Source organism: Pelophylax lessonae (assembly GCF_965119305.1).
Source record: "Pelophylax lessonae genome assembly, chromosome: 2".
Taxonomy (NCBI): Eukaryota; Metazoa; Chordata; class Amphibia; order Anura; family Ranidae; genus Pelophylax; species Pelophylax lessonae.
Genome location: NC_138769.1, coordinates 566,290,879 through 566,318,021, shown reverse-complemented (window position 1 = coordinate 566,318,021; position 27,143 = coordinate 566,290,879). Strand labels below are relative to the sequence as shown.

The 27,143-nt window shown below is 45.0% G+C and overlaps 1 protein-coding gene across 3 annotated transcripts in view; it reads right to left on the bottom strand.

Moving 5' to 3' along the window:
• RBMS2 (RNA binding motif single stranded interacting protein 2) overlaps positions 1-27,143 on the bottom strand; it is a 199,519-nt gene that overhangs the window by 115,987 nt on the left and 56,389 nt on the right. Inside the window, exon 1 of one of the 3 annotated variants that reach the window (XM_082245173.1) lies at positions 12,885-13,058. The exons of the other annotated variants lie outside the window; for them this stretch is intronic. Within the exon in view, the coding sequence (XP_082101299.1) occupies positions 12,885-12,929 (45 nt within the window). The 5' untranslated portion in view covers positions 12,930-13,058. Of the gene's footprint in view, positions 1-12,884; positions 13,059-27,143 lie in introns of those variants that run through there. 3 annotated transcript variants of the gene reach the window in all.

Genomic DNA, 27,143 nt, shown 5'->3' with positions numbered 1-27,143 from the left:
ATGGCTTGGTTTGTGCTCTGACATGCACAGTTAACTGTGGGACCTTAGATAAACAGGTGTGTGCCTTTACAAATCATGTCCAATCATTTGAATTTACCACAGGTTGACTCCAATCAAGTTGTAGAAACATCTCAAGGATGATCAGTGGAAACACGATGCATTTGAGCTCAATGTTGAGTGTCATGGCAAAGGCTGTGAATACTTATTATGTACATGGGATTTTTTTATTTTTAGTAAATTTACAAAGATTTTAAACAAACTTCTTTCTCATTCTCATTATGGGGTATTGTTTTTAGAATTTTGAGGAAAATAATGAATTGAATCCATTTTGCAATAAGGCTGTAACATAACAAAATGTGGAAAAAGTAAAGAGCTGAGAATACTTTCCGGATGTACTGTAGGTTATGCACTTTATAAGATAAAGAAAAAGATAAAGAAAATGCTGCTAATCAAGCACAGATTGGGCCAGGAAACTATGACCCTTTACACTACAGTAAAAGTGACTGGGTGGCTGTAGAGTCGCCCACATCACTTGGTTATGAGAAAAAAAAAAATGGTATTAAAGAGGAAGTAAACCCTCCTCTGCAAGTTGTACCTATAGGTAAGCCTATGATAAGGCTTACCTATAGGTACTGTAAATATCTCCTAAACATGTACCGTTTAGGAGATATTTACCTTACATGCAGCCAGTGACATCACTGGCGCATGCGCTCTGAAGGAACGGCCGCTGGTGCCGTTCCTTTAGAGCCCCGTGCCGAGACCGTCGGCTCCCGCGTGCGTGCGCGGGAGTGACGTCACTGCGGCTCCGGCCAATCAGACGGCCGGATGCCGCGATCCTGGAAGACGGGCGACTGAACATGTCGCCCGTAATAGAGGTAAGCCGACAGCACAGCGGGGGCTCGTTCTAAGGTAAGTATATAGGTTTCTCTTTCAGGCTGAAAAAAATAAAATAAAAAATTTGGGTTTACAACCTCTTTAAGTTAATGGCTGCAGCTTTGAGCTTGTCATAACCACTTGCTGATAGAGTGTTGTTGTACGCTCCGTAGGTAGCAAGCTTTTAATGAACAAAACTAAGGTTGCAATATACTGATTCCACTGGGGCAGTGGCTAACAACTGGTAAATCCCTTGCTGGTAAATAATTGTATCCACATCTGACAACTTAGCTTTGTTTCTATATTCTGAAAATATCTATCTATCTTTCTCAACAGCAAAAGGTCCTTGCACATAGTACTGATGTATTAAGGCCGAATCTTCCTGGTTGAAGGTTACTGCGTAAAAAGCATGAGTATGGCCTGTATAGTGCGCACAATACACCCATATAGACATGTAAATGTCTGACGTTAACTGTGGGCAGATGATGCTAACTGGAACAGGAGACAGGGGGATTCTCAAAGATGGAGCTGACTTCAGAAACCAGGGACCTTTAGTGCAAAATCTACTTTAGTCTCGGTTCACACATATGCGATGCGGAAACCAGCGTGATTCCTGTGCGGCTTCCCGCATCGCATCCAACTCGCAGGCAGTTCACACTGCTCTCTGTGAAGCGCTGCAGTGTCAATAGAAAGTTAATGACACCCTTAAATTGGTTCGCAGAATGCAGTGCCACCTGTGGAATTGGATTGCATGGGTGTTCCAGTGTAGACCAAAAAAAAAAAAAAGAGCCCTGGGCCTGCACCATTTTGGTGCAAATGCGATTTAAGCCATACAAACTGTATGGCTGAATTTGCATCACACAGACATTGCATGTGATCTGCACAGCAATGCAGTGCGAATCACATGCGATCTCTGGCATCACATGTGTGACCCCCCCCCCCCGCACACCAAACATTGAAAGGCTACATTCACAATCGAGATTTGGGCTGGTGCAAATTGTAGTGGCAGTTCCTCCTGTGGCTCTTAGTGGGTAGGTTCACTATAACAAGATATATATAATATAAACATAAACATTTTAAACATTGTCACTATAACAAGAGTTCACCAGCAGCTGCAGCTCTCTACATAGCCAGCGATTACCTGTGGTGATCACCACTGGGCGCACTTTGTCTGCATCCAGCAGTAATCACAGCAGGTAATCATTGGCTGTGTAGAGAGCCACGAATAGGTGCAGATGCTGGTGACCTGTCTTTATGGTGAATGGGTCCGGTGGTCGCACCTACCCGCTGAAAGCTGCAGGAGGAACTGCTCATCCGCCATCTTTAGTGTATTTTATGTGCGACCCAAAACCATTCCTCTTTTTCCAATGTGGCCGAGGAAGGTCAAAAGCTTGGACACCCCTAGTCTAGGACATGTATAATTTGGTTGGTCTAGAACATTTATTTAAAACAAAATGGTAAAAAACATTTCTTCTGAATGTCCAATTGTCTAGTCAGAGCAGCAGTTTGATATCAGACAAATCCTAAAACCACTATATCTTGAATGTAGAAAAAATGGCTGGACAAAGGAAGAAGGTGCTTGGCCTTGAGTCCACCAGGAATATCTAGGGTCATTTATCATTCATCAGTTAAATTGCCTTTAAATAGCCTAGAAATAATACATGAAGCAAGAACTGCTAATTGTCACCAACTGCTTACTAGGCCGCGCTTGGTTGTAGGTAAAAGGCCAACAATTTGTAACAAAGCAATTCATGTAGCTCAGCACAAGTATATAGGACTTGATTCAATAAGGCATTTAGGACACATTTCTGGAGATATGGATGAATTCAGAATCCTGGCGCTAAATTCATGTAAAGCCTGCAACATTTTCACAGTTAGTACAGATCCATGCGACAAATTCCAATACTTATTCATGACCCGTTTACTGTATGGCACTATTTCCGGGCCGGATTTACAAAGAAACACCACCACATTGGTGGAAAGGAAACTGGAGGTAGAGAAGTCCTCTTATTTTGTAGTAAATTGTTGTTAATTGTTTTGAAAGTGTAATTAGACTCGATTCACACTAGCGCGACTTGTCAGGCGACTTGTCAGCCTGACAAGTCGCGCTCCCTCGCGGTCCATTGACCGCTACAGAACCCGTTCTAATAGGAGCGACACAAGTCGCTCCGACTTAGAAAAAGGGTCCTGTACTACTTCGGGGCGACCTGGAGGCGACTTGCATAGACTTCCATTATGTGAAGTCCCTGCAAGTCGCTCCGAAGTCGTCGTGCACGGGACTTACAAGTCGCCTCCCGAAGTTGTGCAGAGTCGTGTCGCCCCAGTGTGAACCGACTCTTATTGTGTCGCATGTTTGAGACATTTCTGCAACAAAATTTGTCTTTGCCTGCTCCCACTGGTGCAGTGCACATATGCGTCCACATGGCAGATGGGCCTTACATTTCCCATATACCTATACACTATATTTTCAAAAGTTTATGAGTCGTCTGCCTTTACAGGCACATGGACTTTAATGGCATCCCAGTCTTAGTCTGTAGGGTTCAATATTGAGTTGGCCCACCTTTTGCCAGCTTCAACTCTTCTGGGAAGGCTGTCCACAAGTTTTAGGAGTGTGTCTATGGGAATGTTCGACCATTCTTCCATGAGCACATTTGTGAGGTCAGGCACAGATGTAGATGAGAAGGCCTGGCAGTCTCTGCTCTAATTCATCCCAAAGGTGTTCTATTGGGTTGAGGTCAGGACTCTGGGCAGGCCAGTCAGGTTCTTCCACCCCAAACTCGCTCATCCGTGTCTTTATGGACCTTGCTGTGTGCACTGGTGCACAGTCATGTTGGAACGGGAAGGGGCCATCCCCAAACTGTTCCCACAAAGTTGGGAGCATGGAATTGTCCAAAATGTCTTGGTATGCTGAGGCTTTAAGAGTCCCCTTCACTGAAATGAAGGCTGGGTTCACAGTATTTGCAGAGCGGCTCGCAGCAGGGGTCCGGTGCATCCCTGTACACTGTTTCAGAGGCGCATCAGGTCTGAATTTTTGCCTAAATTCGGGCCTTAAATTGAGCCAAATACGTACAGGATCCTTCTGCAGTGCGCTCGGCGGCCGCCATGGAGATCAGCTCCATTGAGAGCCGGTCACACTCTCCTGTCATACAAACTGGATGCTGGGAAACCCACATCCAACTTGCACCCAGCCTAAGGGGCCAAGCCCAATCCCTGAAAAAACAGTCCCACACCATGATCCACCAAACTATTTGGACCAGTGCACAAAGTACGTAATTTTCTTTCAATCAACCCCTTGGTTAAATTAAAGAAAACTGATAAACATCAGTCTGCTGTAAATTCCGCCATTTGTCCCCACAGCGCTGCAGCTATGCAAAGAATCAAGCAAATGTCAGGTTTAGATCGTCAGGGGGGGTGAATCGAGATCGCGATTTTCATACGATTAATCGTGCAGCTCTATGAGGCAGACTTTTAAAGAGTATCCTAGAGGAGCCCAGAAACATGTATAGTACCCCTATGATCCAGCCTGCAGTGATCAGAGCCCAGAAACATGTATAGTACCCCCATGATCCAGCCAGCAGTGATCAGAGCCCAGAAACATGTATAGTACCCCATGATCCAGCCAGCAGTGATCAGAGCCCAGAAACATGTATAGTACCCCATGATCCAGCCAGCAGTGATCAGAGCCCAGAAACATGTATAGTACCCCATGATCCAGCCAGCAGTGATCAGAGCCCAGAAACATGTATAGTACCCCATGATCCAGCCAGCAGTGATCAGAGCCCAGAAACATGTATAGTACCCCATGATCCAGCCTGCAGTGATCAGAGCCCAGAAACATGTATAGTACCCCATGATCCAGCCAGCAGTGATCAGAGCCCAGAAACATGTATAGTATCCCCATGATCCAGCCTGCAGTGATCAGAGCCCAGAAACATGTATAGTACCCCCATGATCCAGCCAGCAGTGATCAGAGCCCAGAAACATGTATAGTACCCCATGATCCAGCCAGCAGTGATCAGAGCCCAGAAACATGTATAGTACCCCATGATCCAGCCAGCAGTGATCAGAGCCCAGAAACATGTATAGTACCCCCATGATCCAGCCAGCAGTGATCAGAGCCCAGAAACATGTATAGTACCCCCATGATCCAGCCAGCAGTGATCAGAGCCCAGAAACATGTATAGTACCCCCATGATCCATCCAGCAGTGATCAGAGCCCAGAAACATGTATAGTACTCCCATGATCCATCCAGCAGTGATCAGAGCCCAGAAACATGTATAGTACCCCCATGATCCAGCCAGCAGTGATCAGAGCCCAGAAACAATTCTACTTGCTCCTGAGGTTAAAAGTGTTACTAAACCCAGGAGACTGCACTCACTATATCTGCTCTCCCACAGTACACAGAACATGGAAATGCAATTTTTTTTAGTAAATATAAAACTGCTAAATACATTTTCTCATCAGCATTATATAGCAGTCTTGTGATTTCCATCAGTGTCTGCCTAAAGCTTGTAGGAAGGTTTTCCATTCTACTCTGACTGTCCAATGAGGTTGCAGGACCCCTGATTCATTGTCTGGACAGTGCTGATTGGCCCTGTGTTGATCCCATGTACCCTCCCAAGAAATAAAAAAACTTGTTAGCAATACATACCAAACTGAGCATATGCAGCTTGTCCCCAAGGCTACCAGTAGACGGATTGGGGACTATGGAAGAAGGGGAGGATCAGAGAAGACAGGATCAAACAGCCTTTTTACACAATGCAGAGGATTAACCCCTTAGGTTTCACAGTGAGTATAACAAGCATGCTTTACTGCATATACAGACTGATTTTACTGTTGTGGGTTTAGTAACACTTTAATTCATTGCATTCTAGAATTGCTATAAATAAGATAATAAATATATCAAATATTGCACAGCTTGTTCAAATGTACAGCTATTACCTGCAGTTGATCGTTGAAAGCATTTTGTTGGCAGTGAGAAGGCCTTTCTTTACTCTCAAAATGCTAACCAACTCTGCAGCATGTACGGGCATTGCACACAGTAGCAGTGTGGTTGTGGCATGGCCCCATTCACTTGAATAGGTCGCGTTTTGAGGTAGCACTGCCCACTGAATGCGACATGCAGTTTCATTTTTGCTATGGCCCTACCATGTGTTCAGCTCTAAATAGATTTATTTCTGTGTTTAGATGGGCAATCAGGGGCGGTAAAACTGCAGCTCAACCGCCTGCTTTTACCGCCACCCTGGGCACCCAGGTGAATGAGCCCTTATGAGGATAACACCTGTCTGTGCGTATCTATGTCTTGTATACAGCAGGTATATGGGGTTACTATTAATCTAAAACATACTCAATACAGTACTGCCTCATAATATGAAATAGCTGTCTGAGTGTTACTAAACCCACAACAGTAAAATCAGTCTGTATATGCAGTAAAGCATGCTTGTTATACTCACTGTGGAGTGTAAGGGGTTAAATCATTGTATAAAAAGGCTGTTTGATCCTGTCTTCTATGATTCTTCCCTTCTTTCACTGTCCTTAATCCATCTCCTGATAAGACAGAGCCTTTGGAGCCACTCTGCACGTGCTCAACTTGGTGTGTATTATTTTTTGGGAGGGTGAATGTGATCTGCACAGGGCCAATCAGCACTGTCCAGACAGAGGGTCGGGAGTCCTGCCTCATAGAACAGTCAGAGTAGAATGAAAACTCCTCCTCAAACAACTTTAACAAGACACTGATAGAAGTCACAAGACTGCTATATACTGCTGATAAGAAAAGGTATTTATCAGTTTATATTTACTAAAATAATTGCATTTCCATGTTCTGTGTACTGTGAGAGACCAGATATAGTGAATGCAGATTCCGGGGTTTGGTAACACTGTAATCCCAACAATGAGGTGATAAGAAAAAGAAGAAGGTTACCCTTCCTGAACCCTGTAACACTCAGCACAAAAAGCTGACCTTGTTCTAGTCAATTACTCATCAGATACAAGATGACATAGATAGATAAAGCCGTGCTCCCAGGACTACCCAGCAAAGGCAGCCATCACCTTGGCATAGGACTGCCCCACTTCTGCTTTGATCATCTCCTAAATTCTCAACACATTGCAGTCACAATGGCAGACTGGAGAGCTGGCACACACCCAGCATAAATACACGATGCTAAAACAGCAAATATTTACTAAGGCAATGGAATCGCATCACACAAGGAAAACTTATAAAACATTACAGGAAGTTCCACTAACGCTGGATTAGAAAAGGGCCAAGTGCCTCCCCCCCTCCCCCTTCCCATGCAAAAATCATTAAAAAGGGTTTTTTTTTTTTTTTTTGTTTAAAGTATATCTTGGGAAGCAATACTTCCAATCATCTGTAATGGTTCTTACTCTGGTATATTGGATTAATTGTACAGAAAATTGGCTCAAGCAAAGCATGCATAGGACTCTTATGCCCTTAGTGCTCGCTCGCATGTGCGGCTGAATGGGGGGGGGGCAGTAAAACTAATCGTACATGGCTGTACACATGCCGGGGTCACAACACTGTGCTTTGTGGCCTTGGTAAAACAAACACTTTGGGGGGGCGATGCGACTAATGCAGTTCTATGGGGCTGCCCATGCATATATGTGAACATGATTCATAGGAAAATCATGTTAAATGGACTGTAGTGCATTTCTGAAAAATGCATAGGTGTGAACCTAGCCTTAGAGGGTGGCTATGTTCATTATACGGGGTCCCACTGTATGTAGGACTTGCTCGTTCCCGAGTTGGACTATGGGATTTGTAATGTGCGGAGCCTAGCCTTAGAGGGTGGCTACGTTCATTCTACGGCAGGCATGTATTACTTATATACCTTAACTATAGTATATATTTTATATGCGGCACGAGAACATTTCTCTACACTCAATGTGGCCCAGAGAAGCCAAAAGGTTGGACACCCATGTTCTACGGGGTCCAACTGTATGTAGGAATTGGTCATTCCTGAGTTGGACTGTGGGATTTGTAATGTGCGGAGCCTAGCCTTAGAGGGTGGCTACGTTCATTCTCCGAGGTCCCACTGTATGTAGGAATTGCTCGTTCCCGAGTTGGACTATGGGATTTGTAATGTGTGGAGCCTAGCCTTAGAGGGTGGCTACGTTCATTCTCCGAGGTCCCACTGTATGTAGGAATTGGTCATTCCCGAGTCGGACTATGGGATTTGTAATGTGCGGAGCCTAGCCTTAGAGGGTGGCTACGTTCATTCTACGGGGTCCCATTGTATGTAGGACTTGCTTGTTCCCGAGTTGGACTATGGGATTTGTAATGTGCGGAGCCTAGCCTTAGAGGGTGGCTACGTTCATTCTACGGGGTCCCACTGTATGTAGGACTTGCCTGTTCCAGAGCTGGACTATGGGATTTGTAATGTGCGGAGCCTAGCCTTAGAGGGTGGCTACGTTCATTCTACGGGGTCCCACTATATGTAGGACTTGCCTGTTCCAGAGCTGGACTACGGGATTTGTAATGTGCGGAGCCTAGCCTTAGAGGGTGGCTACGTTCATTCTACGGGGTCCCACTGTATGTAGGACTTGCCTGTTCCAGATGGGGACTATGGGATTTGTAATGTGCGGAGCCTAGCCTTAGAGGGTGGCTACGTTCATTCTACGGGGTCCCACTGTATGTAGGACTTGCCTGTTCCAGAGCTGGACTATGGGATTTGTAATGTGCGGAGCCTAGCCTTAGAGGGTGGCTACGTTCATTCTACGGGGTCCCACTGTATGTAGGACTTGCCTGTTCCAGAGTTGGACTATGGGATTTGTAATGTGCGGAGCCTAGCCTTAGAGGGTGGCTACGTTCATTCTACGGGGTCCCACTGTATGTAGGACTTGCCTGTTCCAGAGCTGGACTACGGGATTTGTAATGTGCGGAGCCTAGCCTTAGAGGGTGGCTACGTTCATTCTACGGGGTCCCACTGTATGTAGGAATTGGTCATTCCTGAATTGGACTATGGGATTTGTAATGTGCGGAGCTTAGCCTTAGAGGGTGGCTACGTTCATTCTCCGGGGTCCCACTGTATGTAGGACTTGCTCGTTCCCGAGTTGGACTATGGGATTTGTAATTTGCGGAGCCTAGCCTTAGAGGGTGGCTACGTTCATTCTCCGAGGTCCCACTGTATGTAGGAATTGCTCGTTCTCGAGTTGGACTATGGGATTTGTAATGTGCGGAGCCTTGTCTTAGAAGGTGGCTACGTTCATTCTCCGAGGTCCCACTGTATGTAGGAATTGGTCATTCCCGAGTCGGACTATGGGATTTGTAATGTGCGGAGCCTAGTCTTAGAAGGTGGCTACGTTCATTCTCCGAGGTCCCACTGTATGTAGGAATTGGTCATTCCCGAGTTGGACTATGGGATTTGTAACGTGCGGAGCTTAGCCTTAGAGGGTGGCTACGTTCATTCTACAGGGTCCCATTGTACGTAGGACTTGCTCGTTCCCGAGTTGGACTATGGGATTTGTAATGTGCGGAACCTAGCCTTAGAGGGTGGCTACGTTCATTCTCTGAGGTCCCACTGTATGTAGGAATTGGTCGTTCCCGAGTCGGACTATGGGATTCGTAATGTGCGGAGAGCAGTGCACATGGCTGTAACTATCATTCCAAAATAACTAAAGTATGGGGAAAAAGGAGACATTCGGGAACTAATAGAGGACGTTAAAAGAAGGAAGAAAAACACATTTCAATAAAAATAGAATACAGGGTCATTAAGCAATGGATGCACATGGAATATTTAAAAAAAAAAAAAATAAGGATATTGTTTAGGGTCCATTTAAGGAAGGTAGACTACAATTATGTGTGTGCTGTGATCTCGTAACTGTAATGATGGTAAAATACATGCCGGTCATTGAGAAGGTAAACCAACTTCCTAGGTATTGATTAGTGAGAAATCTTAATGACTGAGGACATTTGGTGTAGCGGTAGGTGAGCCAGCACGGTCAGGCCAGAGCAAGCTCTAGATTGTGTTTGGAGATCTATGTGAATGGTGGATGGAGATCTACCTGGAGATCTGCTGGCACATATATACATGTATGGACTTAACATCTATAACGGTTCTATGCAGAACTTGTCACTTCCAACAGGCTCTGGTGGCTACGTTTGGTGATCAGTTGTGTATTTTCATTCCTGTGTATGAGGGGCCCACCAAAACTGAAGCACCCCTCGAAGTCTAAACCTAGCCAGACACTAGTAGATTTTTTTTCAAACGTTTTTATTTTAAAGAACATTTGTTGGATATTGTAATCATTAGTGGTATCAAATGAATAATAGTTTTCGACTGCAGTGACAAGAAAATTTGTAGGAGGATGGAAATTTTTTTACTCAAGCGAATTTCGAAGAGTGTTTGTGGCTTTCATTTAGGAAAAGAAAGAAGTTTTGGTAAACTTTGAATGACGTTCACCTAGTCATTGATTGTAAAGGTTTATTCAAAAATCTACTAGTGTATGGCCAGCCTAAATGGGTCCTTCCAATCATACTAGACCGATGTCCATTCACTCTTGAGTAGGGATGGGCTCAGGAAATTTCGGATTGTACTCCCAACCCACCTGAGCAATCCCGCCAGCAGGCCATCACTGTACACCACCAATCATAGGCAGTGAGGCATTTCCCGACCCGCAGCTGTACATACACACGCTGCCTATGATTGGTGGTGTGCAGTTACGGCTTCCTGGTGGGATTGCTCAGGTGGGTTGGGACTAGGATCCGAACATGCCTGAGCCCATCCCTACTCCTGAGTGTTTTGTAATGAATTTCTGGACGCGTGACACCCCACAACATGAAGGATCCTATTCTAATAAACAGTGTCGGGTCACATGTCAGCGTTGTGCCACTTGTCACATTAAGGGTTACAGGAGATTTTTGGTTTTGGGCCAGTTTAGGCTTTAATGTGAGCACATAAAAGCAGGCATTGTATCACGTTTTTCACGTTTTTGTGCCTAACAACTGGTCTGGCAGGTACAAGGATGCTGATGAAATATGATGTCACGGATGATACAGCTTTCCATTGGCCAAAACAAAAACACATGCAATACACTTCAAAAGGTGTGAATGGGGTCCAAGCAATATGGGACGATCAGAGGAGCTCAGAAACATGTATAGTACCCCCATGATATATCACCGAACAATGATCAGAGATACCCAGAACATGTACAGTACCCCCATGATCCATTCAGCAGCGAGTAATCAGAGGAGCCCCGGAACATGCATGGCACCCCTATGACCCCTTAGCAATTAAAGGATCCCGGAAACATGTATAGTACCGCCATGGCTCATCAGCAATAAGAGGAGCCTGGGAACATGTACTGTACCGCCATGACCGAACAGCGATCAGAGGAGCCTGGGAATATGTACAGTATCCCCATCAGTGATCAGAGGAGCCCAGAAAGATGTATAGTACCAACATGACTTTTAGCGATCAGAGGAGCCCAGAAACATATCAAACCTCCATGACTCATCAGCGATCAGAGGAGCCCAGAAAAATATATAGTACCCCCGTGACTCATCAGCGATCAGAGGACCCCAGGAACATGTATACCATGACCCATCAGCGATCAGAGAAACCTGGTAAGATGTACAGTACCTCCATGATACATCATCCAGCAGTGATCAGAGGTACCCAGAACATGTACTGTACCCCATGATCCATCAGCAATCAGAGGAGCCCGGGAACATGTACAGTACCCCCATGATCCGGCATTGAGCAGAGGAGCTTGAGAAGATGTATAGTACCCCCATGACCCATCAGCTATTAGAGGAGCCCGGGAACATGTATAGTACCCAAATTATACATCATCCAGCAGTGATCAGAGGTACCCAGAACATGTACTGTACCCCATGATCCATCAGCAATCAGAGGAGCCCGGGAACATGTACAGTACCCCCATGATCCAGCATTGAGCAGAGGAGCTTGAGAAGATGTATAGTACCCCTATGTCATAGTGTTATGATGAGCCCAGGAACATGCATGGCATCCCCCATGATCCATCATCCATTAGTGATCAGAGTGGCCCAGGAACATATAGATCACCGCCATTATTCATCCATCAGTGAGTGATCAGAGGAGCTCAGGAACATGCATGGAATCCCCCATGATCCATTAGAGGAGCCCAAGAACATATACAGTACCCCTATGATCCATCCATCCATCAGGGAGTGATCTGAGGAGCCCAGAAACATATACAGAACCCCAATGACTCATCAGCGATCAGAGAAACCTAGGAAGATGTACAGTACCCCTGTGATACATCATCCAGCAGTGTTTAGAGGTACCCAGAACATGCACAGTACCCCCATTACCCATTAGCGATCAGAGGAGCCCAGGAACATGCATGAATCACCCATGATCCATTAGAGGAGCCCAAGAACATATACAGTACCCCATGATCGATCCATCCATCCATCAGTGAGTGATCAGATGAGCCCAGGAACATGCATGTCATCCCCCATGATCCATTATTGATCAGAGGAGCCCAGGAACAATTAGATCACCCCCATGATCCATCATCTATTAGTGATCAGATGATCCCAGGAACATATAGATCACCCCCATGATCCATCATCTATTAGTGATCAGATGATCCCAGGAACATATAGATCACCCCCATGATCCCTCATCTATTAGTGATCAGAGGAGCCAGGAACATATAGATCACTCCCTTATCCATCATCTATTAGTGATCAGATGATCCCAGGAACATATAGATCACCCCCATGATCGATCATCTATTAGTGATCAGAGGAGCCCAGGAACATATAGATCACCCCCATGATCGATCATCTATTAGTGATCAGAGGAGCCCAGGAACATATAGATCACCCCCATGATCCATCATCTATTAGTGATCAGATGATCCCAGGAACATGCATGGCACCCCCTATGATCCAGCAGGGCTCAGGCCATGAAGAGGCCACCCCCCTGGCAGTGTCCGGCAGTGCCCGGGTCCCCTCTCCCAGTACACACCGCGTGTTATCATGACAAAGGAGGCCAGCACCTACCAGCTTCCCGGTGGGTATCCTGAGGGGCACACTGGAGAAGATCATGGTGTCTCGTAGTACAGGGTCAGCCCGGGGCTGTCGCCTCTATTGGCTCCACTGGAAAGGCAGGAATACAATGTTCCTGGAACTTTCATTAACAAAAAAGACAAGGGCGGGTCTCTCGGCGCCGAGCCCCGCCCACCCCTGGCGGGCTGTCCCACAAGCGGGTGATGGCTGAGGACGGGGGCCTGGCCACGCCTGTTGCAGCGATGCCGCGGTGTGCTCGGGGTCAGGGCGCCGGGGAGATCCCCGATGGGGCAGTGTATGGTGTGGTAGGGCAGGGGGAGGGGATGAGCAGTGGAGGTGATTAGTCTCCCCTGTCTCGTCTTCTTCTCCCCCCTTTGTCGCTCCCTCCACATGGGTTTGTCCTGTGCTGGGGGGAGGCGCATTGTTCAGTGCGGGGATTCCTGGCATACTTGAGGATTTAATCAGCAGATGAAGAGCTGAGCCAGAGACACTGAGTTCCCTGTCCTCCCTCCTCCTCCCCTCAGTACATTCCCATCTCCCTCACATCACTGGGAAGGGAAGGTAGTACACACAGCACAACAAAGGCAGGCAGGAGATATAAACACACATCCCTGCAATACTACATTGTAGGGGCCCACACTGCTCTCACTCCTTTGTTGGGCCCACCAGCAGCTCCCATACCATGTGCTTCTAATAGGAAACATATGGGGTGACGGAATGTGGCCTCTACTAAAAAAAATGAGCTTTGTTTTCTTTTCTACCTCCTTAAAGAGGAACCTCAGTCACCTTTGGCCCCACCCACGCTCTGGCGTCACCATCTTTGTTAGTCCCTGCAGCACATCTGTTCCTGTACAGACATGCCAACATGTGGGACTCCCGCTCTGCCTGTGAAGATGGGACCCAAAACCCCGCAGAACAATTGCGCATGGGGGGGCATTATTAACTACTTAAGGCCTGGAAGGTTTACTCCCTTCATGACCAGGCCCTTTTTTGCGATACGGCACTTCGTTACTTTAACTGACAATTGCGCAGTCGTGCAACGCTGTACCCAAATAAAACTCATAATTTTTCCCCCACAAATAGAGCTTTCTTTAGGTGGTATTTGGTCACCTTTGCGTTTTTTTCTTTTTTGCGCTATAAACAAAAAAAGCGACAATTTTGAAAAAAAATATATTTTTTTCTTTCTGCGTTTTTTTATTTCAGCAATCAGAGGAGCCCGGGAACATTTACAGTAGCCCCATGAATCATCAGCGATCCGAGGAGTCCGGGAACATGTACAGAACCACCATGATCCATCATCGAGCAGAGGAGCTCAGGAAGATGTATAGTACCCCCATGACCCATCATTGAGCAGAGGAGCTCAGGAAGATGTTTAGTACCCCCATGACCCATCAGCAATCAGAGGAGTCCAAGAACATGTACAGTACCCCCATAAATCATCAGCAATCAGAGGAGCCCGGGAACCTGTACAGAACCCCCATAAATCATCAGCGATCAGAGGAGCCCGGGAACCTGTACAGAACCCCCATAAATCATCAGCGATCAGAGGAGCCCGGGAACCTGAACAGAATCCCCATAAATCATCAGCGATCAGAGGAGCCCGGGAACCTGTACAGAACCCCCATAAATCATCAGCGATCAGAGGAGCCCGGGAACCTGTACAGAACCCCCATAAATCATCAGCGATCAGAGGAGCCCGGGAACCTCTACAGAACCCCCATGACTCATCATTGAGCAGAGGAGCTCTGGAAGATGTATAGTACCCCCATGACCCATCAGCAATCAGAGGAGTCCAAGAACATGTACAGTACCTCCATAAATCATCAGCGATCAGAGGAGTCCGGGGACATGTACAGAACCCCCATGACCCATCATCGAGCAGAGGAGCTCGGGAAGATGTATAGTACCCCCATGACCCATCAGCAATCAGAGGAGTCCAAGAACATGTACAGTACCCCCATAAATCATCAGCGATCAGAGGAGCCCGGGAACATGTACAGAACCCCCATGATCCATCATCGAGCAGAGGAGCTCGGGAAGATGTATAGTACACCCATGACCCATCAGCAATCAGAGGAGCCTGGGAACATGTACAGTACCCCCATGATACATCATCCAGCAGTGATCAGAGGTACCCAGAACATGTACTGTACCCCATGACCCATCAGTGATCAGATGAGCCCAGGAACATATACAGTACCCCCATGATTGATCCATCATCGAACTGAGGAGCTCAGGAAGATGTACAGTACCCCCATGACCCATCAGCAATCAGAGGAGCCCGGGAACATGTACAGTATCCCCATGATACATCATCAAACAGAGGAGCTTGGGAACATGTACAGTACCCCCATGAACTGTCAGCGATCAGAGGAGCTTGGGAACATGTACAGTACCCCTATGATCCATCAGCAGTGATCAGAGGTACCCAGAACATATACTGTACCTCCATGACCCATCAGTGATCAGAGGAGCCCAGGAACATGTACAGTACCCCCATGATCCATCATCCAGCAGTGATCAGAGGTACCTAGAACATGTACTGTATCTCCATGACTCATCAGGAATCAGAGAAGCCCAGGAACATGTACAGTACCCCGATTATCCATCATCGAGCAGAGGAGCTCGGGAAGATGTATAGTACCTCCATGACCCATCAGTGATCAGATGAGCCCTGGAACATGTACAGTACCCCCATGATCCATCATCGAGCAGAGGAGCTCGGGAAGATGTACAGTACCCCCATGATCCATCATCGAGCAGAGGAGCTCGGGAAGATGTACAGTACCCCCATGAGGTCATGACCCATCATCGAGCAGAGGAGCTCGGGAAGATGTATAGTACCCCCATGACCCATCATTGAGCAGAGGAGCTCGGGAAGATGTATAGTACCCCCATGATCCATCATCAAGCAGAGGAGCTCTGGAAGATGTATAGTACCCCCATGACCCATCTTTGATCAGATGAGCCCTGGAACATGTACAGTACCCCCATTATCCATCATCAAACACTCCTGCCGAGTGCCACCATAGCTTGCTATAAGGGCTCCCGAGTCACTGCTCTGTGTGTCCATTCAGAGCGTGGTTCGGCCCCGCCCCCACTCTCTCCTCATTGGCTCACTAGCTGTGATTGACAGTAGCAGGAGCCAGTGGCTCCCACTGTTGTCTCAGCCAATGAGGAGGAAGAGACCTTAGAGAGCGGTTGCTCTTGTGCAGATCGCTGGATCGAGATGGGGCTCAGGTATTAGAGGGGCTACTGCACACAGAATGCTTTTTCAACCACTGAAGAAAAAAAAAGAAAAAAAAAATATATATATAGAGAGAGAGAGATGTACTATATAAGAGGGAGGGGGATAAGACAGGGGAAAATACATTTAATTCAACACCCCAGCCACACCGTTCATGACCTTGGAATCATGCACCTTCACTTGAAGTAGCGCTATTTCAAAGTAGCATTTCAGTGCACCTTCAGGGACGACTTGGAAGACATCTGTGAGACTTCATGTACAGATGTCTATGCAAGTTGCATCTGAACTTGCTAAAAGCAGTGCAGGAACTACTTTCAAAATTGGTGCGACTCCAACGGAATCGGATTTGCATTGATTTGACTGCTTCCAATATAGTTTGACTTGTCATGCAATTTGAAACAGTCAAATCGCATGACAAGTCACACCAGAAAAATACCTTTACTCCAGCACTGTGCTGTCACAGAGCTCCCTACCAGCTGATGACATTTTTTGCCAGGCGGCTTCCGGGTACCGATCTACAGCCATTTTAATTGGCTTGGAAGAGGTGACATCACTCCTGCACATACACAGGTGCTCAGTCATCTCAGCATTGCCGAAAATGTGCACTGAGCATGTGCAGCTCAGTGTACAGGGATTAGAAACTTTAATATAGAATTGACAGTGGGGTTGATTTACTAAAACTGGAGAGTGAAAAATCTGATGCAGCTTTGCAAGGCAACCAATCAGCTTCTAACTTCAGCTTGTTAAATTAAGCTTTCACAAAAAAAGCCTGGAAGCGGATTGGTTTCTATGCAGAGCAGCACCAGATTTTGCACTCTCCAGTTTTAGTAAATCAACCCCATTCTGTCTCTTCTGCATTAAAAATCCTGTTTGTTCCCCATTTTTATTTTTTGTTTACTGAAAGTTCCACTTTTGGGTGAAGGTCCGTTTTAATGCCCCCTCCAGTGGGCTTTAGCCCCTTTCTGCCCAGCCCCAGTGTCCCTTTAAATGGGACTTTCCACCAAGGGGTCGGAACAGACTTCCCGATCACGAGATTATCACATGATTGAGAAGTCATACAAATGGTCACTGTGCCGGGAGTGGGTCACATCACAGAGCCGTGCACGGACGAATACGTGTAGAGCTTGGATGTTAAAATGCCAAGGAGGCCACACAGCTTCTCAAACATGGCCACTGTCATTGGCTGTTACAGATGTCACGTGATCAGCAGCCTGTCCTGTTGGCTCACCATCAGAAGCCTTGACCAAAAGTTATGTTCTATGGCTGGCTTTAGGGTGACACCATTCTGGATGGAGGAGACACACTGGGACAGCAGCATTGTCAGTCTAAGGGGAGGGTAGTGTAATGGCACTTTTCCACTGCAAGTACCGGCTCGGCTCTACTCGGCCCTGCTTGGCCCGGTTTGCTTTTCCACTGCTGGTACCACATGGTACGGTGTTGGAACGGTTCGGTATAGTACGGTATGGTTTGCTTTTCCACTAAAGTAGTACTAAAGTTAAGTGGGTGGGATAAAAATGGGGTGGGTGGTATTCTCTGACCAATCAGTGGCTAGTAGTGACTGCATGCAAAGGATTGTGGGATATTGTACCGGGTATGGTACCTCTTGGAACCACAATCGAGGTGGTACTGTTTTTGAGAGCCGTACCGTTCGGTTCCTTGCAGTGGAAAAGCGCCGCCGTACCGAACCGTTCCTACACCATACCATGCGGTACCAGCAGTGGAAAAGCACAAAAGCGAGCCGAACCGTTCGGTTCCATGCAGTGGAAAAGCGCCATTAGATGCACTAGCAGATTTAGATGAATAACTTAGTTCTTAACTCCAGCTACCACTTTTTAAACAGTTAAAGATTTTTGATTTTCCTTTTGGGACAAAGGATTTATCTGACTGAATAAAAGCCGACCATTGTAAGCACTCCTGTCAGTGTTAAATAGTTTATCACAACACTATTGCAGCCACTACACCTAATAAATGGTAAGTTGCAATACAATACATTTTTGCTTTTGAGTTCCATACCACTTGAAGTTTGTAAACTTACTTTAAGATCCCCACATATATACTCAGGGCTGGCCCAAGACATTGTGCTGCCTGGGTCCAAGAATGAAATGCTGCCTCCCCCCACCCCCAAAAAAAATCCCACCCACCAAAAGGCCCCCACATCCATTATTTTATATAAATATACAATTTTGAAATAATTATATATATACTGTTATCTTCTTCCATAAGTCAGCACCAAACTGGTCCACCCAACACCCACTGTCTCTCCTCAGTCCTCCTGTCACTCCCGTGCCTGTCTAAACCACCATCCCCTAGAGGATCCAGTCTGCCCTGTGTGAGATGGAGTGCGCTGATGTCTGACGTCATTGCGCACACCACAATCACGTGAGGGATGTTCCCCAGAGAAGACGCCCCACCCCCTCATAATTATCAGTTTGCACTACGGGCGGCAATATGAGATAGGGAAATGCCACCCATAACCTGCCGCAAACTGATGACACACAAAACTGCTGGAAAGAAAATCTTGGGAGTCAGTTTGCTGCCCCTCTCCAAGTGCTGCCTGGGTCCAGTGTACCCAGTGGGACCCATGGTAGGGCTGGCCCTGTATATACTTTACTGAGTTCTGTGACATGTATTTACCATAGCCTGCGAGTAGGCACTGCTGTGTCACACATTTCACAGAGCCTGCCTTCTGAAATAGAGGTGATGAGAGGAGGAGTATCAGGAGGCGCAGTCAGTACAGGAATCAATACTTGCAGGCAGCAAGGAACCATGGCATAAGAAGTTCTTAGAAATTGTAAAAAGGGAAGATACAAATCATACAGCTGCAAATCATTCCTCTTTCCAGGACATTGTGGGAAGAGATGGCAAACAGACAGCTCTTCTGTTTTTTTACATGCATAGCGCTCATTTACATTGGAGCAATTTGTCATGTGATTTGACAGGTCGAATCGCATGACAAGTCGCAGCAGACATCTGTGCATGAAGCCGCACAGATGTCTTTCAAGTCCCACCTGAAGTTGCAGTGAAAAGCGGCTTTGAAAACATGCGATTTCAGATGAAGTTGTGCAATTTCAAAGCCGCGTTCACTGTGAAGGAGGGCTAACACTGCCCCGGAGGATGATAGTTCTGCAAATAAATGCATATTGAAATATTGTAAAACTGTGAAAACATTCTAGTTACTTTCATTCACAGAATACCCTCCCTCTGGTGAAATGTTACAATTTATTTTCATTTCTGAGCTCAGTGTAGAACATTTTTACATTGATACATTGTATACTTTTAACTTACTGGCCAGTGCAGAGATCTCTTCATTGCTTTTTTGTACTTTGGCTGCCTACTGCCAGGTGATAAATTACCAATGTGTATGTTCTTTAGAGTCGGTTCACACTGGGGCGACACGACTCTGTACTACTTCGGGGGCGACTTGTGCATTCCCATGCACCACGACTTCGGAGCGACTTGCATGGACTTCACATAATGGAAGTCTATGCAAGTCGCTCCGAGGTCGCCCGAAGTAGTACAGGACCCTTTTTCTAGGTCAGAGCGACTTGTGTCGCTCCTATTAGAACGGGTCCTGTAGCAGTCAATGGACCGGCGAGGGAGCGCGACTTGTCAGGCTCACAAGTCGCCTGACAAGTCGCGCTAGTGTGGACCGGCTCTTAGTGAATTGACTTTAATGATTTATCTAAAAAAAAAAAATTCCGGTACCTCACATCTCTTAATATCTCATGCAATATTTCTGAAGTTATGCGACCTTTATATCCCACGCAGAATCCTTTAGTGAATTGACCCCTATATCTACTAGCATCAAAAAACTGAGCTTCCTGTAGAGCAGCCTTTGTCAATTTTTCTTACCAGAGGAACCCTTTAAATCATTTTTAGGTCTAGGGCAGGAGTGTCCAAACTTTCTAAACAAAGGGCCAGTTTACTGTCCTCCAGTCTTTAGGGGGGCAGGACTGTGATCGTTGGGAGTAGAAATTGGCTTGGAGTCAGTGGGAGTAAACAATACAACTTTGGTATTAGTGAGAGGAATAGTGCCCCATCATTGGTGTCAGTGGGAGAAATAATGTCCCATCATTGGTGTCAGTGGGAGAAATAATGTCCCATCATTGATGTCAGTGGGAGAAATACTGCCCCATCCTTAGTGTCAGTTTGAGAAATAGTGCCCCATCATTGGTGTCAGTGGGAGAAATAATGTCCCATCATCGGTGTCAGTGGGAGAAATAATGTCCCATTATTGGTGTCAGTGGGAGAAATAGTGCCCCATCGTTAGTGTCAGTTTGAGGAATAGTGCCCCATCGTTGGCGTCAATGGGAGAAATAGTGCCCCATTGTTGATTCCAGTAGCAGGGATATTGCCTCATTGTTGGTGTCAGTGGGAGGAATAGTGTCTTGTATCAGTGGAAGGAATAGTGCTCCAAGGGCCAGATAAAGGCAAACAAAGGGCCGCAGTTTGGAGACCCCTGGTTGTGGGAACCCCTGCTAAAAACATTTTTTTTTGGGATCAGTAGAATAAATGCACCTAATATTGGTGGATAGTGGTCAGAATTAACCCATTTACAGAATTCCACCCTTACTGACCGAGAGCATTGGTCTCTATATCTATGGGTGCATTTAGACTTATTGCTGTCAAGAGGAAAAGTTGAATGGCCAAGTGGGGTTTGGTTGTCAACACTGTATCCCAAGATATCACTGGGAACAGGGAGCTTGCTGAGGGCATAAACTAGCACACAACTACTATACATATCTCATGCTTATGTTGTGACCTGAAAAAAAGAGACTGGTGGCTAGATGGAGTGCAAGATTTTTTTATTTTATTTTTTATTAACCCCATGGGCCTGAGTTTCTCCAGGGAGGGTATTCAAGGTTTTAGGAGAGCGGTTTTCTAGTGTAGGGAATGAAATAATGTGCTCCTCAAAACATACAGGGCTGACTTTGACCTAAACACAGATGTGCCATGTGATTAAACTGTGCTAATACAGGAACCTATATGACAATATGTAGGGAACACACTGGCACCATGTGGGTAACACACTAGCTAATGTGACAGTATATGGACAATGCATTGGTAGGTATGAGGGAAGATAGCCAATAAAGGAGGATATCACTCTGGCAGCCATAACATAGTCTGGGCAAACTGTCATCCCTGACAATGTACAGTATGGGCAACTAACAAGGAATCCTAAAAATAGGCAGAAAACGGGCAATCTTGATAATGCAAATGGGAAATTGTGACATGATATACAAGCAACAAACGATCAATTGTTTCAATTTTCACAATAAAACTCAGAGTCAATACCTGGAACCCAGTCTACCACCTAGCACCCCCTCCCTTATCTTTACTCCAGGGTGCATGCAGTTATCCCCTTCTATCTCTGACCACATACATCCTGTGTGTGGCCATAGAGAAGTACTTGAGGAGAAGAAAGTTTATGCCTCCTCCTTGGTTTCTCCTTCTTCAGCCAATGTGTGCCTGAAATAGTGACAGATTACTGCTCTAGTCAGCCAATCAGTGGCAAATTCCAATGTTCTGGTAATTTTATTAATTAGCTGCTCTCTCCAGGTAAGTTCCCAGGTATGGGGTTAAAACCTCATGGGTAGATTTCCCATTACTTCCAGTTTCAGGAGGGGAATACAGGGATGAAAACCATAGAGAGATTTTCAATCCTACTACATTTCATTACAGATGTGTTTTATTGTTGTCTCAATGGATGAGACCTGTCTGCGGGAATAACTACACCGACTTTAATTGTGGCCAGGAGCATAGTCACTTGCTTTGGCTTAGGGCAGGGGTGTCAAACTTAACTTCATCGAGGGCTGCACCAGCATTATGATTGCCCTCAAAGGGCCGGTTGCATCTGTAATATTGGAAGTCCAGAGTATCCCAACCCCCTTACATCAGATGTCAAGAGTCTCTCCCCCTGCCTCCCTTACATCAAAGGGCACCCCTTACCTTGTGCTGCTGCTAGAAAGAGGCTGGGGCCAGGGCTAGGAAGCAGAAAGTGAAGGGTCTGGAGAAGGCCCAAAGGAGGGCTGGAGCTCTACTGCAGCTCTAGGAGAGTTGTGAGGGCCACATGAAATGGTCTGGAGGGCCAGATTCGGCCCGCGGGCCTTGTGTTTGACACATGTGGCTTAGGGCCTGCACTGGTAAGTGGCTGGTTGGGGAATTTCCAATGCTTTCTACTAAAGTTGGAATACCTGCCCCCTGGTAGTGCAACAGAATCCCCAGTACATAGGTTCTTTAAAGGGAAGGTCAAGTTCTGTTGATGAAAACTATGTCCCTATAAAAAAATCTATAAACTATATTAATTGCAAGGAATTTTCAAAACTAACTGCAGATCCCTGCTGTTTGTGTTCTTAAAATATTAATTCAGATAGGCTGTTCCAGAGGACTTGTAGATGATTGCTGAAGGTCCAGCCTTTAGCATAATTACAAAATAAGTTCCATTCTTATAATGGAAAATGTTGTGGACCCTGGCCTCCATATACCGTAGGTATGCTTGCCTTACAAAGGATAAAACTTTCAGTATAGGTAATCAAAGGAGATTGTTGGAGATGCCATATTCAATGCAAAAGGCAACCCATACAGATATCGTGGAGAGGCAGTTAACCAATTATAGGAGCAAAGGCATAAGAATTGCAGGAAACCTTGTCGGAATTTGACGGAATAAACTGAATAATCTTACAATGGTTACGAAAATGAAATGTTGCAGTTAAAGATTGAAATTGAAAGTTTTTTTTTTATATATTAAATTACAGAATGGCTTCTCCAAAAATATATATACGTTCTGTAATTGTTTTTTTAACAAAACCACACATTCTTTTAATTAGGTTTACCATATTCGTGTTGCATGGCAATTGTTGCTTTCTGCACAGACTAGCGTAAAAATGGTCGAAGCCTATGCCGCACCGCCAACCCCCCTCACAGCTCATATGGCTGGATTGAGTGTGAAATAGGCAATTTAGGACCCTTTCACACAGGCTGTCCGATCAGGTCTATTTTTTAGGCTGACCTAATCAGACCCTTCAGTGGAGCGGCGGATGTCAGCGGTGACTTGTTCGCTGACATCCGCTGCTATCCGATCCAATCCTGTCTGCAAAAAACAGACAGATGATGGTCTTATTTTCCATCCTTCTGGCAGATTGGCTCGGATAAGATCGGATGAAAAAAGGACAGGCGGTCTGTTTTCACCTGAGACTGGAGGAGAGACTGGAGACAGGCCTGTCATCTGCCTGCTCAGCAAGGATCAGCGGAGCAATCAGATTAAGTTCCATGGAGGGGCCCAAGAGATAGGGCCCTAAGACTGCACAGCAAGTACTGGTTCTCAGCATACTGAAAATAGAGCCAGGTGCTTGGGAGGATGTCATTTCTGTGGAGTTACATCATCTGTGGCTGTCCAGTGGCCAAAGAGAAGCACGGCGGGATCTGAAAGGAGCAGTAAGGGAGACGGTGGAGGACAGAGTGGCGATGTGAGCCCTGAGGCCGGGGGTCAGATCTCCACTCTGTCCTCCACCATCTTCCTTACTGCTTCATCACTAGAAGTGAAACTAGCGAAAAATGTGACTCGAAGCCAGTGTTAATTTTGGCAGCAAATTTCGATTTCGTTTTAGTCATAGTCTTTTGTCTAAAATGCCATTTTAGTTTTAGTCGTATTTTAGTCTTTTGACTGAAATGCGATTTTAGTCGTATTTTAGTCATCTGAATTGTTTTAGTTTTAGTCATATTTTAGTCAACTAAAATCTCTAGTACATTTTAGTCGAATAAAATCTCATACATTTTAGTCAACTACAAATCAAATAGGTTTAGGTTAATTGTAATGCATTATTTAAACATTTCTCTAGCATTTCCAAACGAATTGTATACTGCTGGAGTAAAAATCGAATAATATGTTATTATAATGTTTGAACATGCACTACAGACACAGATTTACGGTCCATTCACGCTACCGCTACTTGTCAGGCGACTTGTCAGCCTGACAAGTCGCAGTCCGTCGCGGTCCATGCACTGCTACAGGACCTGTTCTAATAGGAGCGACACAAGTTGCTCTGACTTAGAAAAAGGGTCCTGTACTACTTCGGGGCGACCTCGAAGCGACTTGCATTGACTTCAATTATGTGAAGTCTGTGCAAGTCGCGCCGAAGTCGCGGTGCACGGGACTTCACAGGTCGCCCCCGAAGTCGTGCAGGAGTCGTGCCGCTTCAGTGTGAATGCGGTCTTAGCCATTGTGATATATAACATCTTTATAAATAGAACCAGGTTTCATAAACAAACAGAAATATTGCTTTTTGACAAACCGAAGTGCAACTTTAAAATACGAAAAAACTGTAAACTCCATTGGCTGTAATGTCATTGCACATATTACCTGAATATATCACCAACATTAAAGAGGTTGTAAATACAAATTTTTTTTTTTTTTTTCAACCTGAAAGAGAAACCCACAATGAGCTAGTATGCATCGCATACTAGCTCATTATGAAATACTTACCGTGCCGCCCGCTTACCTCTATGATGGGCGACATGTTCAGTCGCCCGTCTTCCGGGGTCGCGGCATCCGGCCATCTGATTGGCCGGAGCCGCGATGACGTCACTCCCGCGCACGCACGCGGGAGCCGGCGGTCATGGCACGGGGCTCTGAAGGAACGGCATCAGCGGCCGTTCCTTCAGAGCGCATGCGCCAGTGACGTCACTGGCTGCATGTAAGGTAAATATCTCTTAAACGGTGCATGTTTAGGAGATATTTACAGTACCTATAGGTAAGACTTATCATAGGCTTACCTATAGGAACAACTTGCAGAGGAGGGTTTACTTCCTGTTTAAATATTTTTTAAACTGCGGCCCCTTTCAAACCTGAGGGTTTGTAGCTCGAAGCTCGAAAATGCTGAATATCTGTAATCCATTGTATTACAATGTGTTCAAATAGGAGTGCTCAGACGCCTGTAGCTCTAATCCTGAAGCTCCAAGTTTACATTAGCTACATTTAAGGCAGATTTGGGCATTTTTGGCCATAGACTTCAATTAAAATGCCTGAAAATACTAGAATTGAAAGCACATTTCTGTGTTTTTTTTTTTTTTCCAGGCGTATGTAAGGCATTTTTGATCTGCCAAGGACTGGTCTCCACCCTCTAATGCTTTCCATTGGTTAAAACAAAAACTACCAATGCTTGAATATACATATAAAAGTTAGAAATGTGTTTCTAAAATGCTTATATACTTACACAAATACATTCAAATAAAAACTCCTGAAAATTGCTCTGCTCAGGTATGAATGCAGCCTAAAGAAACTCCCTAAACTCTCATTCTGAAAAAATTCAGGTTGCCTGACTGCCATGCTTAACCAGTGATATCAGTGCATTCTAAGGCAGACCACAGATCATGTGATCTTTCTTTCCTGCAACCATGGGTTGCAGGAAAGAAAATCGTAGATTTCCCCATTAACACAGTCAATGTTGATAGGGATAATCTCTCCCGTGGAGCTATGGTGTTCAACTTAGGTACAACCAGCATGTCGGATTTTTAGCATGCAATCATTGCCAGCCGCTAGAACCGCTATCAATAATCACTGTGTTCTGGCAGTTACAGGGAACCCCCCCTCCACCCTCGTGGCTTTAACCGCCTTAGCGGTAAACCCGAGCGTGACTCGGGGTAGGAATTTTCTGCTATTAGCGGTATCCCCGAGTCACGCTCGGGGTGAATGGGCAGAGCTATGCAGACAGCGCAGCGGAGTGTCTTACCTTATCCTGGCGATCCAGCGATGAGCTCTCATTGCTGTGACCGCCAGCGAGATCTCCGCCGCTCGTCTGTCGGTAGGAGGACTTCCTAGTTCCGTTCCCTGCAGCAGCAATGCTGCATGGGAGCGGAACTAGGGAGGGAAATTAAAAAAAAAAAAAACGTTGCACAAAACACATAACACATTTTATATTATATATATGCATATATATATATATGCATATATATATATATATATATATACATATATATATATATATATATATATATATATATATATGCAAATATATATATATATATATATATATATATATATATATATATATGTATATATATATATATATATATATATATATATATATATATATATATGTATATATATATATATATATATATATACCTATATACACACACACATATATATAAAATTATATTATTGATTTGATTATAATTCATGCGTTTTATATATATATATATATATATATATATATATATACACACACACATATATATATATATACACACATATATATATAATATATAGCGCATGAATTATAATCTAATCAATAATATAATTTTATTATATATATTATATATTAAATAATAAAATAATATTATTGATTCGATTATAATTCACTTGTTTGTGTTTCAAATTTATCACATCTGGGATGTCTACTAGAGACTTGTTTTGGTCAGGTTTAAGTCAGTAATTACTAAGAATTGTAGGCCTATAATACATAACGCCAAATTTCCATGAAAAGAATTGTACCGCTTTTGGAACAGAATTCCTGACAGAATCATACCGCCAGGGAGGTTAATATCACTCTAAAAATCCATTGGTTATACCCATGTCGATCGATGGATTGACTTGGGAACAGTCAGCCTGCCCATAGATGGATCGAATCTTTGGTCGGCTTTAGTCACTAACCCAGGGAAAGTATGCAGTTCAGGATTGCTTATTCAGAGTTAGCTTTGAAAGCATTGAACCCAGAGACAGCCAGGCATCTTGCATTTGGCAGCATCTATATTTCTCTCAGTAGAGGTTTATTTTATCTGTTTAGGGTACATATCAGTATAACTGGCACACTAATGTGTATGTATGATACATTGTATATTGCAATGTGCAGCATTGTAAGTGCATATGTACGTATTTATTTCAGGTCAACAAATATGGCCCCACATTCATCATATAAAACCTGGGTGGTGTTTCTGCTCCTAGTATGTATGGTTCAGTGGCTTTGATAAATGACTACAAAGCACTCGTTTATCAATGCTAAAACTGC